This window comes from Chelonia mydas, chromosome 14 (genome assembly GCF_015237465.2).
Source record: "Chelonia mydas isolate rCheMyd1 chromosome 14, rCheMyd1.pri.v2, whole genome shotgun sequence".
Taxonomy (NCBI): domain Eukaryota; kingdom Metazoa; phylum Chordata; order Testudines; family Cheloniidae; genus Chelonia; species Chelonia mydas.
Window position 1 is genome coordinate 8,939,001 of NC_051254.2, and position 20,013 is coordinate 8,959,013.

General features: G+C 37.6%; 1 protein-coding gene across 16 annotated transcripts in view; it reads right to left on the minus strand.

Moving 5' to 3' along the window:
* ZNF207 (zinc finger protein 207) overlaps nucleotides 1–20,013 on the minus strand; it is a 52,341-nt gene that overhangs the window by 29,143 nt on the left and 3,185 nt on the right. For 3 of the 16 annotated variants that reach the window (XR_006285656.1, XR_005227666.2, XR_005227667.2), the window contains exons 4-13: nucleotides 19,391–19,561; nucleotides 17,635–17,710; nucleotides 17,005–17,052; nucleotides 14,596–14,696; nucleotides 12,968–13,128; nucleotides 12,161–12,253; nucleotides 10,694–10,936; nucleotides 9,623–9,785; nucleotides 9,215–9,398; nucleotides 8,914–8,993 (exon numbers count right to left, since the gene is read on the minus strand). Coding sequence is in view for 12 of the 16 variants with exons in the window: in XM_037914298.2 (XP_037770226.1) it covers nucleotides 9,238–9,398; nucleotides 9,623–9,785; nucleotides 10,694–10,936; nucleotides 12,161–12,253; nucleotides 12,968–13,128; nucleotides 14,596–14,696; nucleotides 17,005–17,052; nucleotides 17,635–17,710; nucleotides 19,391–19,561 (1,217 nt within the window). In the remaining 4 variants the exon portion in view is untranslated. Of the gene's footprint in view, nucleotides 1–4,607; nucleotides 4,667–8,545; nucleotides 9,399–9,622; nucleotides 9,786–10,693; nucleotides 10,937–12,160; nucleotides 12,254–12,967; nucleotides 13,129–14,595; nucleotides 14,697–17,004; nucleotides 17,053–17,634; nucleotides 17,711–19,390; nucleotides 19,562–20,013 lie in introns of those variants that run through there. The other 13 variants (XR_005227668.2, XM_037914298.2, XM_037914301.2 and 10 more) reach the window with 13 other exon arrangements.

The following is a 20,013-nucleotide window of genomic DNA, read 5'->3' on the forward strand; positions in this document are numbered from 1 at the left end:
TGGAGCATCCCAGCATTCAAGATATACCATCCTACTAGATATAATTTGAGTTAAGGCTGAATAAAAAGCCTGGATCTTAACAACACTACACTGTCTGACGACCTGAATGAAATGTGGATGTTGTAGTGGAAATCCAACTGGTAGTTCACCTTTTCCTCCTTTACTCTCGGGCTTTACGTGGGGACCATCTGGCCAATCAAGGACTGGTCAGGACTCCTGACTGTGGATCCTTCCACGCCTCTTAAGAAAAAAGTTGGGTTGAGAAGTGAGGTGCACAAATTGTAACCAACTTGAGGAGTCTGTTGTATTTCAAGTCTGTGTTGGCCAAGGGATCAAGAAATTGTGGATTAAAAGTCTGGCTCTCTTGCATAGAGGTCCTCAGTATACGTAGGTCACTTGGCCAGCAATGATGTTGCAGTTAAACTGCAGATACACTAGCAGAAACATGATACCAGTATTCATTCTAGCTGTGATTATTCTTATCTACTTCCTATTCTGATGGGGTAGAGATCTGCAGAGAGCTGCCATCTGAGCAACGTATTGTTACTGAATCACAACAGTCAGATGATTAAATGTGTTTTGCACAAACAAAAACTCAACAAGGTCTATTTCCAAAGCAACTATCCTCAATTCTTTTCCCACTCCCAAACTAATATCTGGACAAGTTTTTATGGCAAACACGAAAATGGACCATCACTACATTTGTGGCAGAAAGAGGCCACTAAACCCACTAACTGCTATTCTCCAGATTGGCTATCGCAATGGTTCTTAACCTGTGGCCCAATCAGCACAGAGCTGCAGCCCATGTGACATCCTCAGGGCCATACAGGTAGTATTGGATGCAGCCCACAATGGTAAATAGGTTGAGAATCACTGGGCTATAGAAAATCCTAGTTACTTTAATGCAGTGGTTCTCAAACTGTGGGTTGGGACCTCAAAGTGGGTCACAACCCCGTTTTTATGGGGTCGCCAGAGCTGGCATTAGACTTGCTGGGGTCCAGGGCTGAAGCCGAAGTCAGAGCCCCACCACCCAGGGCTGAAGCCCTCAAGCTTCGGCTTTGCCTCCTCCTCGGCCTGCCCCATCCCCGGACAGCAGGGGTCAAACTTTGGTTTTGGCTCAGGCTTCGGTCCCCCTGCCTGGGGTCATGTAGTAATTTGTTGTCAGAAGGCGGTCATGATGCAATGGAGTTTGAGAAACCCTGCTTTAGTGAAATCATTTTGAAAATAGGCATACTGGAATTAAGTATTTTCCACAGCACTTAAGGGACAGCATTTAATACTAATATACAAAGTGTTCTGTATAAGGCAAACATCACAGCATTCTAAAGCATCCAAGAACTTAACGCATGGCATGTACTTTGCCACTCCTATTATTTACCTTGCATGTAACGAGAGATATGCACAAGTTCACCTGATTTAGCAGTTTAACATTATAGCATTTCTTGTCCATGAAATATAGGTCCTTGTAGCTTTAAATGGAATAATACCTAATGCTTCCATTAGAATGTAGGAAAATAAGAGTAATATTTTAAAGTGATTCTTAAGAGCCTTTGGGAAAAGACACAGAAGCCAGAAATGGAGCAGCTTCGTGACACACAGGGTATCAGTAAGTTCACACTACTTTGAATTAGGGAATTTCTTGTTTACAATTTAAGTTTTTCCTGGCAATATCCTCCTCAGATCCACACTCAAGGGTGTCAGACAAGCTTCACACTAGGAGCAAGGTTGGTTTTTTTTTTCAGAACTAGATTTGTGTTCAGAGATCTTTTTGAAATACTTAAGACTGATCCAGGAGCTGAGGAAAAGCTATTAAATTAAATAATGTAAAGCAGCGTGCCATTATGGGTGGTTAGAAGGAAAGCAAAGCCTCTCTACCTTCTATAGGTCATATATCACCACTGAATATTTAAAGCAAATGCAAACTGCTCTCTTGTTGTTTTCAAATTAATACATGGACATCAACTGTGGCACTGAATTAAGATAATATTGGCATGCCTGCTGAAGTCACTGAGACCTATGAACTTCAAATTTTTACTGAAATCTCAAAACGAGAAACTTTTGAAAATCATAAAACTCCCTTAGAGGGAAGCAGGAACAGGGAGAAAGGGAGAAGCGAAGCTTGTGTCTGAAGACCAACTTGAGATTTCTGATACCATTTGAAATGCACTGAATTGAAAATTATAGCAAAGGAAGCTCAAATACACACAACATCCTGCAGAATTATTCTGGAGTGCCACTGAGTACATCTTTCGGAAGTGGCTAGCAAAGCTATTAGTCTTCCTCCAGATGAAAGTTTCTACTAGGATTCCAAGAAGTATGTTCTCAAATTTACATGAGAATAACTAGTGCAGAAAAGAAAATATCCCTACAGTGATAGGGGAGGAACGAACTACAGTACTTAGTCTCATTTCACAAGATAGATACAAGAAATACAGAGAATCATCAGGTTTTTTTGGCATGGTGAAGAAACATTTAAATTATATTAAGAGCATTAGTACAACAGAAATAGGAAGTGCAAGTAAGTGATTTCTCATGACCATCTTAAACTAGTATCTTCAAACAATGCAAAGGTGAAAACAAATTGATGGTTTGAGTATGACACTGAACATTTTAACTGCCACAAGGAATATATGTTTATTGGATATAACCCAAGTGTGGATCAAAGAAGGATACTCATCTTTGTACAAATGTACACTATGGACAAGGGGGAGGGTATACATTAATCTACATTTGAACATTTCTACTACAAAATACACCTGAAGACTTACCAAACCAAATGCAAATATTTGGATGGAAACTATTTAGTGTCAGTCTATTAAATGGTGATATAAGGCAGACTGAATCAATAATGAATATTAAACACTAAATATCTCTGGCTGTTTTCATTAATTGAGTCTTAATAGAATGATTCAGATACCTGTAGCAACACATACAACACACTACTTATTCAATTCTCTTCTGCAAGAAAACTCTTGCCTGTGACCAGTTTATGCAAATAAGGAGACAAGACAGTGAAGTGACCTAACAAGTGCTCTTACAACTTGAATAAATTTAGTATAAAAATGCTAGTTACTGTAGTATTGTCTTGTAGTGTTATAAAGGGTAACATCAAACTGACAGAATTAGGAATATAACACAAATTGCTCAACAATTACTTGAATACAGTTAACATTCAGTGCATAGGTCTCACAAATTTGGGCATTAGTGAGGATTAGAACTAGTTTCTGGAGCTCACCAGGAAGGATCAGAAACCCAGAAGGGGTTCAGAATGTGAGTGTGGGGAAGTTGGGCAGGAGTTCCAAAGGGGGAAAGCAACAGGGCAGAAGGAACACGTTCCAGTCTTGTAGGTGACAGTCAATTGTATTAAAGACAATGTGAGCCACAACCAGACTTGTGAAAGCCATACAAGTTAACCATTACTTAAGGAAACGTTAAAGAAATTAAACGGTTTCTATGGTGCATCAAAAACTGTCTTTAAAAACTCATCTGCTGCAGCAATTTCAAATAACCTAGCAAACATTAATTTTTTTAATTTGGAAATTGTAAGAGTCAAATGCTGCCAAGAGGCAGTCAGATTACACAGGGACAAAACCTATTCTCAGGCTGAAATTGTCCAGGTATCAAATGCTTTTGCAAGAAAAAGGCAAAAGGGCAGTCTGCTCAAACAGTAATTTTAAAATTATTTAAGGATAGTAAAGTTCTCGTTTTCTAAATAAGAGTACAGTTTTATCTTCAATACTGTTGATATGGTAACGGAAGTTATTAAACATGTTAAGTTACACTGAAAAATCCCTCAAAATTCGCAATGAATGCCATGATTTTAGAATACATGGTGCAATACACCAAACTTTACAATATTATGCCTTTTTAAAAAAGAGGCTGATGAAAAGGAAATCTTTCAAACTGACATTTTTGCAAAATCTACAACTTCAATTTCTCATTCCTTTTTTCTATTTACCAACTCAAATCTGTATTTCTTCTTTGCAGGGCTCTACATTAATATTTACTCTTCTGGTGTAACTTTCATGGTATAACATGTGAAAACAAAAATGTTAAGTATATCACTATATCCTTCCTTTTATGGAAAATTATTATTCAGGGTTCTATAAATACAGCTAATTTTATGCCTCCAGCTCTGACTAATATTCTTATAATTAATACTGTAGGCCTAATAACTAAACGGATTTAAAGTGTTATGATGAAATTTCTGGATTTCAAGTAAGTAGCATTTCAATACATTTCCCCAGAAAAGGTAACAGCATCACCCAACAGATGTGTTCATATAAGCTACATGTAGTTCCATTATTAAATATTACCGTCAAAAAAATAGTGCATGGAATTTGGAAAAAAGGGAAATGGCTGAAGGATAAAGGGAAAAAAGTTGCATCCACATCGATCTTAAATATCCCTTCCCCCCAACCTCTTCAAAAACACCACAGCCAATAAGTATGAATATTAATATAGAGCCCATCTACCAAAAGATTATAAAAATCCTAAATTAAATTAAATTTAGGGGCCTTCACCAAACTTGCTGCAAGTTTGGGGACATAGATATCCAACAGCCATAAAGCTGTGAAAGCCCCCAGAATGAATAAAATAAATCCCACTTGCCTCAGACTGAACAGGGCAACACTGAGACTCTGCCTCAGCCTGTCCTATGGCAGGGCTATAGGAAGAAGAAAAATTTAAATTTTAGAAAAACATAACCCAATTAAGTGAAAGACATGCATTCAAAATTAACAAAATTCCAGTGATCAAGCAAACAAAAGAAGTCACTGCCTTAGCATTTGTTTGTTAATTCCAAACTAAACCTTTTATACTTTCTGACTATTTTTGAGTTGTACGAAGTTCTGACTTTAGATTACTTCATTTGTAGCTTGATGACTGGAACACAACTCTGTTGTCTATGGGTATTTTTCCCATAACTGATGGCATTTATTGTACTAGTTCACAAAAAGTAATGTTAGGTGAAAATCCCATCAGCCACTGAAAAGTTTACCCTCACCTTAGTGTCTTCTGTAGTAGCTAGACCAGTACAATTATTAAGATATTTAGTACCAGACAAAAAAAATTTAAATTCGTTTTAGAAATTGCAACACCAGCTGATAGGCTAGTTTGTTACAGTTTCAACTTCTGTTACCAGAAGTCATTATATTGCCCTTCTCACTGTGTAAACTAAACAAGTCTTGCTTTTTTTCTTTTCATCGTGTTCAGAATTCTTTGGTTTCTGCAAAATAATTTCAGATTATATGCTGTACTTTATCCATTAGTTCACAGAAAAAATTAATTACCATTGACTTGAGTGCACTACACAGGTAATTTGCTCTGCAGCTCCATACACTCGAAATGAGTGCATGCACCATGCAAACCACAGAAGCAGTTGAATACTTTCTAGAAGCTTGTGTCCTCCTGTGCATGCACAGAGCAAGGGTTAATTATTCATTTTAATTATCAGATATGCATCCCATCCTCAAACTTATTACCAGTATCTTGAATCTATGAACTGAAATAGAGGAGCAATGATTTGCAAAAAGAGTAAAACCTAGTCATCGGGAAAGTCTTACTAATCATTCATCAAAGGAAAGAGTTAGTTCACTCACAGATTAGAGACCACGGAAACTAGTTAACTTTGTAAAATCTAATTTAAAAGGTAACCTCTGTACTGAAGGGTGGTTTAGCAACTCAAGAAAGAGATGATATCAAGACTCCTGGTTTATAATTCTGGCTCTTTCAATGATTTGCTGAATGATCTTGGGCAAATCACTTATTTTCTGTCTCTAAAATGGTTAGAATATGTCTACCCTATTGAGTACCTCATGGTACTCAATAGTACCATGAGGCTATTTTAAAAATGATTTAGATCCTCTAATGAAAAATGCTTAATCTTTTGCACAAGCATTGACTTTCCTCATCTGTTTCTAAACGTTTGCCTAAAAATTATTCACTAAGATGTTTTTAGTGCCTACACCAACATTTGGTTATGTAGTTTGCAGGTCAGTCAACCAATCTTATTTAATCATAAATTCTCATTTCACTATGAGATATGGCATGCTAATCTTAGGGGAGGGGATTTAAATGGTTAATCCATATAAAAATTACTTTATCTGAAAGCAGCTTGTCTCCTCAGGAAACTCTACTGCAAGTCTGACAATCTGGACATAAATGAAACGGCAGGCCAGTAAGAGACAGCAAATTCTGTAAGAACATTCCCACTGAAAAAGAAGTGACAGCAACTCAAGGTAGCTGCATTACAGGTCTCCTAGTAGAGGAAACAAAACAGGGAGTGTCTACCTGAGAAATACCAAGAGCAGATAACTAAACTTTGCCAAGTATATTTGTAAGAGATTTCATCAATTCAGGTCCTGTTAGGAACAAAATAAAGAGATCTAAATGTTTCCAACCTCTAAGTAGCCAAAATAATATTTGTGAGCTATAAAACGATGCTATCACCTAACCAGCCAAACAGTAACTATTTAAGAAATGGGAACTATTTTGGACTAAAGGACAAATAACGACAATTAGTAGAGCAGATCAAGTGAGCAATGCATGCATTAAGGTTCTTGGGTTTTATTTTTTTGTTTTGTTTTGTTTTTTTGACTACTCATCCTTGAAAAGGGGGGGTGGGATGGTGCAGAGCAGAAAATAAAAGTTTTTTAAAAAATGGATTACAGAACTACAGCAGGGGGAAGGAGGAGAGATATCCTTAGAGCATCATAAGAGCTTGAGAAAAAGCTGGAAGTTCCACAGTTTTTACAGGCTCAATACAAAAATCAATCTATCGACATGAATGTTTTTAGGTGAGGTATAAAAAAAAAGTTAAATGTGTTAGGACAGCTTTAATGTTTGGGTTTTTTTGAATGATCCTTGGGATCAGAAGAAAGGAATACAGAAGACAACCAGCTTCCATCTGGAATACAAAAATGGACATATTAAATTATGATTGTAGACAAATGGAAAAGTGTGGAGGGAGGGTGGGGAGGGAGGGAGGAAGGGAAGGAGAGAAAAAAAGATAACTGAAAACTCAAGGCCAGTTCATAATGCATTTCCAAGCAAATTACTGAATGAGTCTGCTTATTTATTCTACATGTTAGCTGACAGATGGCCAGCAGGTAAATGGCGTCTAGTGCCTAGAAAAATGCTTCTTTATGACATCTGGAGAGCTATGGATCTTGCTTAAGATTAATACAAGTTTCTGGAGATTTGCCAGATAAATTTCTAAGTTGTTAAACCAAGGCCATATAACTAGAAAGTAAGATGCCAAAGAACCTGAGACACTATATAATGAGTTCCATGGGGCCACATACTCTACTGGAAGACAGCACACTGTTCTGGATATCTTTAATTTTAAAATTTGCAGACTGAAAAGATGGGGCATGAAAGAAAAGCAATGTGAAGTTCCTGGTACAAACCATAGCTGTAAAAAACCAGAGAACTCTCTTCCAAAACTAAGACTAAGCCACAATGCTTAGTGTTAGAAAAAAAACAGGAAAACCTACTACACTAATGACCAAACTAGGGTAAAGGCTGTCAGCCTACGCGATGGAAAAACAAGGGAAAAGAGTTTCACCACAACACAAGTGGCACAGATTAGATACAACTTATGGCTGGAACTTGTATTTAAAAGTTGATCTGCAAAGGAAAGCAACGTTTGCCATTTTCTGCTTCTTGATGTTTAAAAGACCTGAAAGCCCCCCCATCACAAAAAGTGTTCTCCCCATGTTTGTATTTTTCCATTAGAAATTTAGCTCAACACTGGAAGACTAGTCAACTAAAGAAGCAAGATATACGTCGTAACAAGGAAATTAATCTGAGTAAGAGGGTAAGAGACAAATTCAGATTCAAAATTCTGATTTGTTAACTAAGTAATTAAAACACTTGGGAGAAGAGTCTCAAAGGTTCAACACCCAGGCACTTAAAGGGCTGAGAAAACTTTCAATCCACAAGTCATCTTGTGTCCAACAACCACCACCACCCAGAGACAATCAGATTTGTAATTCCTTATATTTATGGTAAGAGCAGAAAACAAAATCCCATTCTTTGCACATCAGAGAGGCAAAACATGGGCCAAAGGCCTATTTTTCCTTTTTGCAGGTCACTTTCAATACAGTAGAAATAAAATCGCTCACTGTGTGTCATGCACCTAAGCTTCTAGAAGTTTTCTCCTGAATGGCTCCTGAGGTTCATGCATTGATGCAGTCACACATCCAAGAAAGTTATCTGAAGAAAGAACTAACAGGATGCATCTGGCACTAGGATTTACATCAGCCAGGGGTCACAATTACATCTTGCTAACATGTGAAAGTGCCAATGTTACAAGTCATCTAAGATTTATTGTGGACAAGAAGAAAGGCCTATTAAAGAAACCTGTACCATTTTAAACAAATTATAAACGATAGATGAGATGTACCCTGTAACTTCATTCCTATTAATCATTTTTTTAAAAGTTAGTTAATAAGTGTACAGGTCTATGTCTACTTGCTTAGGAGACTACAACATGCAGCTAAGTGACAAAGTTCAAACAAGAATTAGAGTATATCAAAAGAGCAGCAGTAAATATGCGTTTATTACACCAATAACTACTGTGGCATGCATCTGTACAAACCTTGCAGGCAGTTGTCCACAGCTGGTCATGAATAAAAAGGCATATAAATTTTTGTCTTGTTTTATTACAATGAAGTTTATAACAGTACAGAAAAGTCACACGACCTTATTGGGTCAGTTTACTTAAACCCTGCAACAGGAGGAACGCTAAATACATTAAATATTGTTACATGTTCAGACTTTTAAATGTACAGGTAGTTGGGAATAGTTACAGCCCTCACCAAGCTAAGTTGGGGACGTGAAGTCCAACAGCACCTGAAGTGCTGTGAAGGCATCACTTTACAAATAGCAACATAATGTTACAGAACTTGCCTTTAAGATGGTATGTTCATGTAATTCCAGCGCCTTCACAATTTAACGAACCATATTTACTATACTTCACTTCTAAAAACCTAGATGAAACATGAAAAAGAAGCCATACAGTATAAATTGCAACATCAGGAAAAGTTCCTGTTTTATTATTCCAAATAAATTTTTCCCATGTAAAATAAGAATGTCCAATAGTTCCTTGCATGTGGGAAGATATTTTTTTTAAAAGTCACAATGAAGCCTTAACTGACGGAAGCTTGGCTATATTAACAGCACAAGATGAGAAAAGGTTTAATCTCCAAACCTATTAGACTGTGTGTAGTAGCATCAGTAGCGGCCACCTTGCGACATTACAGGAGGTCTCATTCCCATTGGAGGTCGAGGAGGTCCACCTTGGTAAGGGGGCACCATTGGAGGTCCCTGACCATATGGAGGCATCCCTCCAGGAAGGTATCCTGGCATGCCTTGGTGATGAGCACCATACTGACCTATGAACAAAACATTTTTAAGATGAAAGTAAACGTATCTACTAGTTTTCTTTTTTAAAAATATTTTAAAATAAAGCTATTTTAGTAGATTCAAAAGGTTAGAGACACAAAGTTAAACATTAAGTTATATTTCTGTAAAAACCCATCCATTTCAAATTAACTGCTGCTTCTAGATTTAAAAAGCTTTCAGTGAACTCAAACGTATTAGGAAAAAGTGTGATTACCATGAGGAGGCATAGGAGGTCTCATTCCCTGTTGCTGTGGAGGAATTCCAGGTTGTGGTGGCATCATACCTCCAAGCGATCCAACTGATGGATTGCCCATGGATACCTGTCCTTGTCGAGGGAGATTACGTTGATATTTGGGCAACTGTGCCCTTCTCTCTTCCTAAAAATACAGCACACATAGATGTTTTAACACTCCAGGAAGAGAAAGGTAGTTGAAATATTAATTTAAATATTGGTGCAGAATGTCCACGTACATAAGCCAGAATTTATAAAACTGAAATTGTTACTAAAGGTAGCTTCAAAAATAGAACTCAATTTGCTATTATAAAATTCTCAAGTAAATTACCAATAGTATCTCTCTTTCCCAGGAAAGCTACCACATAGTGCAAGTTCAACTATTTCAAATTGCTATACTAATACTGTCAACTCTAATATTTTGCACATAAGGAGCCGATCCTCCCAGGGCTGAAAAAGATGAGACTCAATCTCTTCTTAATACTAAAATTATATGTAAAAAAATCTCAAATGAACTGGGAATCTAAAGGACAAAACTAAGTCTAACCCGAATTCTAACCTTGCTTAGGAAAGCAGGATGCACTTTGTCTTGAGATTTTTCAGTTCTGAACTTGGAGAAGAGCATCCATATAATTGTTTTTCATATCTGTCAGGAGCACTTCACAATTGCTCAGTCTCACTTGTGCCAGGCTGCCTAGCTATGTGTTTGTATCTGGCACAGTTCTAACAGTTATACATCAGCCTGGAAAAGTGAGAGCCAATTAAGGCAGAGCCACACTCAGGAGGGGTTATTCTTAGAGTCAATGCAACAGTTTCACCATTTATAAAGGTACGGTTATGCAGTGTTAACCCTATTATTATGCTATTCACCACCTTGAAACTGAAGATATATCCCCTCACATGAATTTCTGATAAATTAATTCAACATATTTTATACTCCTACCAGCATTAAAGTCATCCTGGGATAGAGAAAAGTATCCTGTTAGCCACATAACAATTGCAATGGAAACGTGAGTTGCATTTATCAACTTAAGAAAAACGGTTTTAACTTACCAGTGATATATCCTCATCTGGATGGATCAACTTACTGGTTGCACTGGTTGTTGTAAGGGTAGCAGGCTTACTTGTTATAGACGTAGCTGGTTTAGCTGCAGTACTGTTTGTTGTGCTAGTGGTTGAAGCTGTAGACTGTGTATAAGCAGGGAATGTAGGTTTGGGGGGCTCTGTGGTTGTTGCAGGTGTATTATTCAAAGGTTTGAAATCAGTACCCACTGGTCCTGGAACAGCTGCCTGAGCCTGTGAAATAAAAAAATCAATCAGCAGAAATACTTACTTTTTAAAATAAAACTCATTTACCTGTTTGACATCTGAAACTTTCCAGTAAGATACACAATTAAAATAAGCTAGTCCAAAGTAACGTTCAGCCTCATCACATAATACTAAAGCAACTGAAAACAAAGACAAAATAAAACCTAGTGCACACACTGTAAGAGTCTAGATGTTGCAGGTCAAAAGCAATAGCTAAAACAAAAGGTACAAAATAAAAATTGCATATATATTCTGCTGAATTTCTTGCATAATTTCACCCAAAACATTCAATTTAATATATAAATCCTTTATGGACCACTCTGCTTTAGTAAAGACAAGCTATGCTGAAGTGAGTTTCTATTTCTGTTATTACAATTAGTGTACTTTAGCAATCATTAGTGAATACAACTCCAAGTGTTAGCATTCATTAATGAAATTAGATGTTTTGAAAATCTTGGCTTTAACTAAACCTTTCAGTATAAGAGGTCTAACATGTCAGACTTTAAAAATTTAAATTAATTTTGAAGCAGTCTCTCCATAACAAAAACACTGCAATAGTCTTGCAAAGGTCTTTTAAATATCTGTCTACAGCTCTTCCTGAAATTTTAGTCTCATTAATGATTCAAGTGAAAACAAATTTGAGCTCCACTGTGAAACACAAGAGGCTGGAGTCAATATTGTCTGTGCTTAAATTAAATTAGAGACAAGACAACTTTGCTTTAAAAGTAAAATACTACAAAAATGAGTTTCACTTGAGAGAATGCTTTGGCAGTAGCCAGCATACATTTTCAATTCTCCATTCAACCTTCTAACTGAAGCCAAATGTTTCAATTTTAGAACATAATGCGAATTAGAGTTTCCCTATATTAAGATTAAACAGCATGAACTAAAAAGGTTTCACCATGCATCAAGCTAACCACTGCCCACTAAAATGCATTTTGCTGCTTTCATGCTTTTTTAACCCTTCAGAACCAGGATGTAGTATTTCTCATTTCTTCCCATTATCCAAGAGGAATTGAACACTTCGAAATGTGTATTCCTACAAGATGTAATATACAATTAAGGATTTTGTAGTTTTACCAGCTAAACATAATCAGGAATATAACAGGAATTATCTGAAGATGTTTAGGCAGACAATTTCAGATTTACATAACGGTCCAAAGGGTTAAGTTGCAAAGCAATTCTTTTTTAAAACTGCAACTTCCTGCGTACTTGTGCTGTGCTAGGAAACAGAGCTTTAGAAGATGCTGACAGATTTTCTGAATTGGATGAAGCTGTACTTGAACTTGTGACAGGTGTCCCCATCTGTAGCATAAAAGAAAGGAAACAGTGAACAGTCTCCAAACAATTGGGTGGAAAATATCCATATGGAAGGATCTCTTATCCAAGGGACTGAATTTTTTGTAAATGATTATCTTCCATGCAGAAGTCCAAAATGCAAAAAGGACATTATGAAAGTTTCTGCAACATACTTGAAAGCAAGTAAAGAATTAAGGATGTATTCATTTACAACAAATGGCAATGGTCACAAGCCTTAAAAAAAATAAATAAATAAAAAATCAAGAGGCCACAAGTTGAAATCCTGCTTAAAACAAACCATGACAAGACTTGTGCATTGTGAACTTTAGTGAAAGTTTTGAGAAGTCAAATCTCCATCTGCTGACAAAGGAAAAAAGTTCAGCCAACCATTCCCCTCCATAAGGGAACTAGTGTCAGAGTGCTTTGTCCATCCCCCACTGCCCCACATCCGCTGACAGAAGTTATACCTAGTTCCTGGGCTGCTATAAGACACTGAAGACAGGGGAAATAAAAAGTGAATAAAAATCCTTTTAAAAAATCAGCAGCCTAGTGTTAAACTGCATTACAATAAAGAGTCAAAACAGGTGAGACATTTTATCAATTACTTTTGTAGTATCTTCAATGAGAAGTACTAACAGTCACAATGATTTAATTTTATAGTCTATTGTAAGGGACAAGACTAGATAGTTAAGATTCCAGAGTCTCTGAAGGTCACCTTACCTGTCCTGCACTGGGGAAAAGTGGTTTTGTAACTGGAGGCTGTGGGGAGGGTGCTGCTACAGCAGGAACTGGAGGTCTATTAAGAATGCCTGGTGCTGTCACAGGCTGTGCTTGTGTCATGGGAGGCATACCAGGACGAGGACCAACAGGTGGTGGCATACCTATGAAAATAGGAAAGAATCTGTAATAAAAACTCAAGCACAGGTGAACAGAAATATTCCTTTTGAGTACACTATTCCAGAATGTTTTAAAAACAATATGTGCAGTCTTGACATAGATAAGCCTGTAATGTCAATGTACATTTTATCAGCTTGTAGAGATAGCTGTTTTAGACAAATTAAACAAATCACAAATTAAACACATGTGCATGTATAATATAAATTAACACACTTACTTATAAGAAAGACTGAAGTTTTGTCACCTCCACCTTACAATTACAGATTCAATTTAGAGACACAGGGAAAGGACAGACAGTAGCTTAGGTACTCCTCCACCCCCCAACACAGTTGTACAAGTTCTTTCTTCTTAACTCCACATGTAACTCAGAGAACCTGTGTAAGATTCACTAACTAAACCTAAGCTGCCAACTGAGTGATAAGGCTGGCTACGAAGCCTGGACAAACTGTTTGTCATTAGTGGAGAATGAACTTTATGGGGCTGGTAGCAAAGTGTAAACTCAGATCAGGCTGTGACTGATTGCTCTGCAGAGGACATGGAAATGGCTCCCTCAGACAGCCAATATTGCAGACTATTAAAAGACCAGGTAAGGCAACCGGAAACACAATTCTTCTGACGGTAGACATATTATACGTAAAAGACCTTTAAATTAAGCAACTTAACTCACTTGCAATACTTAGTAGTTTAAAAAAAAAAAAAAAAAGATTTAACCAAACTACTTTTGGACATGTGATTGCCATGGAAGGTTCTCCTAAAACGGTTAGTACAGTTAACAGATGCCCACAATACTGGTTACAAGCAAAACAAGAGAAAGGCTATGAAGCAGTTTTTATAATCTTATAGTTATGATTTAAAGCAAAGCAACGCTCCAACACAAAGAAACACATTAAAATACTCGATCACCTAAACAAAAAGTCTAGAGAAAATTTGTTGTGTAAAATATAAAGCTTCCTGAAATAAGACAAAAGGGCTCCCCCAAGCATAGTGTAATACAATCAATTCTGGACAGGAATAAACTTATTTTATACAATCTACCTAATGGGTGTGAATCTTCCAGCCTACTCAGTTGAGTTTAGGATCGCAGGTGAGTTTAAGACTGCACCAATTTCAGCCAGCTGTCAGTAACAGCAGTCAAAACAGCGATGCAGGAATTTCTCTTTTCTAGGATCCTGCAGTACCAGTCAGCTGCTTTTCACAGCTGTCTCAGTGTTTAAAAGCTTGAGAGAAAGGATAATGAAAGAGGAAAAACAACTCTCCACATTTTCCCTCTCCAACAAATAAAAGTGTACTATTTAAAAATGTTAGTTTGCCACCAAATTCTACCCTTTCTTTGTGGAAAGCCACCACTGAATTCTAGAGATCTAGTATGAAGTATGGGTAGCATACAGCCTGATTTTTAATCATATGAACCCAAGAACCCCAAGTTAAATAAAAGATATAATTTAGCTCACCACAGTATGAGTTCGACATCACTGACCTACCTGGTGGCATACCAGGCATAAGAGGTGGTATTCCTGGCCCAGGAGGCATCATTCCACCCATTGGCATCATCCTATTAAAATATAAAATAGAGACTAATATGAACACTAATGATCTCCTATTGAGACTATTGGCACACACTAATATTAAGCTAAAGGTGTTGCAAGTAACCTAGTTATTTCCACCGACAGAGGAATTCAAGTCATCCTGACACAGTAGACAAACCAGTCCCCAATAAAAGAGGTTCCACTGTCAACAGGAAGAGAAACAGTTTTCATGTGGGACTCAATTCCTTAAGGTGACATCAATCAGATTTAATATCAGACTGCCAGGCCTAGTCTCTCCATTAAAAAGGTACTCCAGCATGTCCTTTTCAATTAATTGGCTCAGTTTCAGTGTAAGTGGCCTACTAATAAATTGAATACCAAGTGTAATGCTAAGCTAATTAGTACCCCACTAACAAAATGCCCAAGGAAATTTGTTTAAATCATGCTGTTACACTACCCCTCATTTTTTAAAGACTCCAGGATAACATAAATGACAGTCTAACCTTGAACAATGTGTAAAGAGACAGAGTCAACTTGAAATCAAGTTAGTTATACAAAATATTAGTCAGAAGTTTCAGGTAGTACATACGTCTGAGGTCTCAGGCCAATTTTTGTGAATACACAGCCACATCTTCCTATTTTAAAAAAAAAAAGTTTCTGCTTCCAATGTTGTCTGACAGACAACCAAACAGGTAAAGATGACTACATAAAGTTCCGTCAAATGTACTGAAGAAGGGAACATCAGAAAATCAATTTCCAGTAATTCCGGCTATGCTTTGAACAGCAGAATTTGATTGTGCCCGTCTAAGGTCATGGCTTTTTCTCTGTTCTAAGAATAAATTCCTCTCACCTACTGGATATGGCTGAAGTTTCCTCCAATATTGAACACCGGTGTCCCATTGGCCCCTCCTACCATCTGTAGATGCTAAACTCCATTAAAATAAGCTAAAAAGACATTAAATACTGTCCTAATATTACTTTTCAAGGTAAGCAATTTAGTTACCACAGGTTTCAGAGTAACAGCCGTGTTAGTCTGTATTCGTAAAAAGGAATAGGAGTACTTGTGGCACCTTAGAGACTAACCAGTTTATTTGAGCATGAGCTTTCGTGAGCTACAGCTCACTTCATCGGATGCATAGCATATCGTGGAAACTGCAGAAGACTGTCTTCTGCAGTTTCCACGATATGCTATGCATCCGATGAAGTGAGCTGTAGCTCACGAAAGCTCATGCTCAAATAAACTGGTTAGTCTCTAAGGTGCCACAAGTACTCCTTTTCTTTTTAGTTACCACAGGATTTTATTAAATGGGAGGCAAGGTTTCCACAAGATACCATATGAAGAATGAGGATTCTTAAGCTAGAAACACCTGCAACCAGGCTAGGGAAAGTAGTGAAGGCACCCCGCAGCATCAAAAGATTCTCTCAGGAACTCTTGGATGAGGGAGGCCCTCCTACTGTCACCATGAAGATGCACTTACAAGAAACAGCAGGGATATTATGTTATGAAATGGACATTTGTTTCTTAGAATCTGAAAAGAACGGGGCTAAAGTACAGTAAGTTAGAACATATTTCATTGGCCAAGGCTAGTCTTACTTATCCTGATGTTCCCTTATTTTAAAAAAAAGAACGAGTGGAAATCTGTTTTAGGTTAAGTTAGGCTTTAAACTGGTAACAATGTAAAGTCATAACTACAATCTATAAGATTGTAATTGGTTTGATAGACTAGTGCAGTTTTTTGGCAAATTATGTTCCTTACTATATGGCATAGCATCCATCCAGATTAAAATTTGACAAAGAGCTTTAAGTGCCACTCAGACTAAAAACCAGGGAAAATTGGCAATGCTCTGATGGCAGAATGAAATCCTTCAAGCTATACGTTTCAAAACCAAACAGAAAAACACCCACGTAAAATGTAACTGCAATAATCAGACTGATCACCACAGTTTTTTTCTAATTAAAAAAACTGTATATGACATTAACCAGGTTGCTTAAGCTATATATCAATGAATCCTCACTGAAATGTTTTCATTAAAAAAAAAATTAACCTCCCACTACTCACAGGGAGTGACCAAATGAAGCTGAAGACTGCTGCAAAATGAAAGGTGAAGTAGGAAACAAGACAGCTATTGCAATGTTATCTCCCTTTGTTTTGTCTTATGGATCCAGATGGAGATCCCTTATTATTCTTAACAATGAAAACCTCAAACTTTGCACTACACAAAACCTAGTTACGGAACACTAAAATATTGAGAGGGGCTCAATATGACACGTTTCATTTGACATAAAATGGCATAATGAATGTACCTAAATTACATTATTAATTAGATGCTTACATGTTTTCACCGCAAAATGACTGCATGTACTTTCTCTGTTGATGTAATCTGTGAAAATGTATGACAAAAATCAAAAAATCTACCTGTGATTTTCCAAACACATTGTGATAGGGTGTTATGTGTCAACCCCATTAACAATTTAAAAACTCATCTGTACACTCTACAACCAGTCTGTGTAAATCTCATTTAACAAAATCTTAAACTGACTAACAAGCTTGTTCCTGGTTGGATCCACAACTGATGAAAACAAGAGATAACCTCTGATGCAATAATGTATATACACAGCACAAACTTTGACAATGGGTTCATGGAAGGGTTTAAACCAGCAAGTCAAGATTTTACATCCAATTGTATTAACTGGGGGGTGGAAGGAGGAGCAACACCACCACCACATTTACGCATGACTTGCTAAATTTTAGCGACATTCTGATGTTGTGGTATAGCCTTCCAGGCCCTATGTTAACTTTAAAATTAACTCAAATTTATAAACCCCCCAAAGTTCCACAGAGATTTTGATTTTTTCTAAAACAGTTCAGAGCCGCTAATGACAGATTTAGATAGTAAACTGCTAGTGTGCAAAAACCACTGCATGAACATAGGCCAACTGATTAAGCCTACGTTTTTACTCACCCAGGTGGCATTCCTGGCATAACTGGAGGCATTCCTGGCATCATTGGTGGAACACCTGCCATCAAGGGTGGTATACCTTTAAATTGAAAGTAATTTTTAGACGAGTAATAGATTTATCAGTGTGAGACTTCAGACACAAACAAGACTGGATCAACTATTTGTATACAAGCTTTAGAGAAAAATCCTTTTTAACACTGCTTGAAGATATATTTTGCATGAGTTTTCAAGGATGGGGGCAGGTATCACTACTACATTTGGACACGTGATCAGAAAACTGATTTTCTATCACTAAGGGATAGAGACGCTCTTCCTCTTTACATAAGTGTACACATAATCTAGCATTTTGTCAGAAATTTAGCCAGCCTAGAGATAGTAATATCTTACTCTTATGTAGCCATTTTTATAAGTAGATCCCAAAGCACTCAATGGTCTTAAATGTAATTCTCCTCATAACACTTCTGTGAAGTAGGGAAGTATTTGTTTTCCACCTGTAGGGCACAGCAAGGCTAAAGGACTTCCCCCCAAGGTGACACAAGAAGTCTGTAGCAGAGCAGGGAACTGAACCCAGGTTTCCCAAGTCTTAGGCTAGTGGTCTAAGCACTTACAAACTAGGCTCCCTCACTAGGGCATTTTCTCTCCTTGACAGAGCAACTGCTTCCCTAAATGGCAGTTTCCAACCTCAGTGAAATTCTTAAATAGCATCAGGAGACAGGCTAATGAAAGCTTCTCCGATATAGCAGATGTAGGTATGTTCATCACTTTTAGTGTCAAAACAAAGTCAATTTATATAGTATATAAAAGCAGAAAACTATCAAGGGTAACACAGGTAGGCAATGTGGACAAAAAACCCTGTCTAAGGAATGGAAGTGCAAAATGATGAACAAATTATAGACTCATTAAAAATCTGGAATAGGAATATGTTTAAATACGAAAACCACATCTGGTCATGTTAGAATTGAAACTGAACTAGGCTTTTATGTGAATAGAGACAAAATTAATCCCTTTATTGCTACTACTTGGAAGGATTTTTTGGAATAAGTTATTCACAACAGAAAGACTATCCTGTCATTAAATAAAAAGAACCTATCAGTGACATTTAGCTTTCATGTTTATGGATTGTAACGGGTCAGAAGCCAGCCAGTCCTGTTCAATTTATAAGACCCACCTGAGAAGGAGATAGGTGTTTTCTACAAAGAGCTGAGAGGGCTCAGTTGAAGGGGAACTACAGAAAGAAGTCTGGCTCATGTGACTCCCCTGGAGCAGAGAGAGAGGGAAGCAGAATGAAAGGCTTCTGGGCCCCAGCAGCCTGCACTGATTGTGAGTGTGTTACTTTGTGAGCTGTGTTTGAACTAATGAAACAGTGCCCTGGAAGAAGGGCCTGAAGGACTCTGGGAGTGGCAGTGAGCCCCTCCTGGGAAGGCTGGGAGAACCACAGGCAGGTAATTGGCCCAGGAACTGAAGGGGAAACAGAGGCAGTAGCCAGCCTGAAGCTAGACCAGATAGGTGGCATTATGACAATTTTTCCTTGATTGGTACCTCACTTCAGCAATCCTTCTAGCACTATTGTGACATTTCTTAATGTTACATTTTTTTCAAGAAAGAAGATGTCAAGACAGCTGTGCTTAAGCATCAGTCATAAGTTATACTGTCATATCTAACAGTGTTGGGAAGGTGACAGACCATCATCCTAGCATTAAAGTAGCATCTCAATGAAAGTATTTGGTTCTTCCATGTTAGCTTTAAAAGCCTATGTTACCTGGAGGTATTCCTGGTGCCCCTGGCACAGGAGGCAATCCCGGCTGTGCCATTGGGGGCATGTATCCCTGTTGCGGCTGTACTGGTTGTGGCTGAAATGAAGTGGAAGCTGTAGATTCATCATCATCATACTCATCAGAATCATCTTGTTGTTTCTTCTTCTGGCTCTCTGCTAAAGAAATGTAATGAACACTGTCAGATTAAGAATAACACAAATCTACAGCGTTTAAGAGCATAGGATTTCATCTACTACCTAGGTGTTCCAATTTGAAACTAGCTTTTAGACCACCTTGCTGGTAATTTGCAACTATGTATTTTAGGAAGGAAGGAAGGAAAAATTTTACATAACCCTTCCTCCCTTGTGTTATATATATGTGTATGAGTTGGTAAAGTGAGGCAAGAAACCCTACCAGGATTATTCTTAAGAACTGCCACCTAGGTCTGCATGCCACAGCTTAATCTACGCAGTAGGGCTCCAGGGGGAGGCTAGAACGCCAGGGAAGTTCACAAAGGCATTCTTAGCATCCAAGAAGTCCAAACCTCTATTCTATTTATGCTGTTTTTCTTCTATCCACCCTCAAGTCACAGTTCCTGCTATGTAACAGGATAATCCTTTTCCAGACG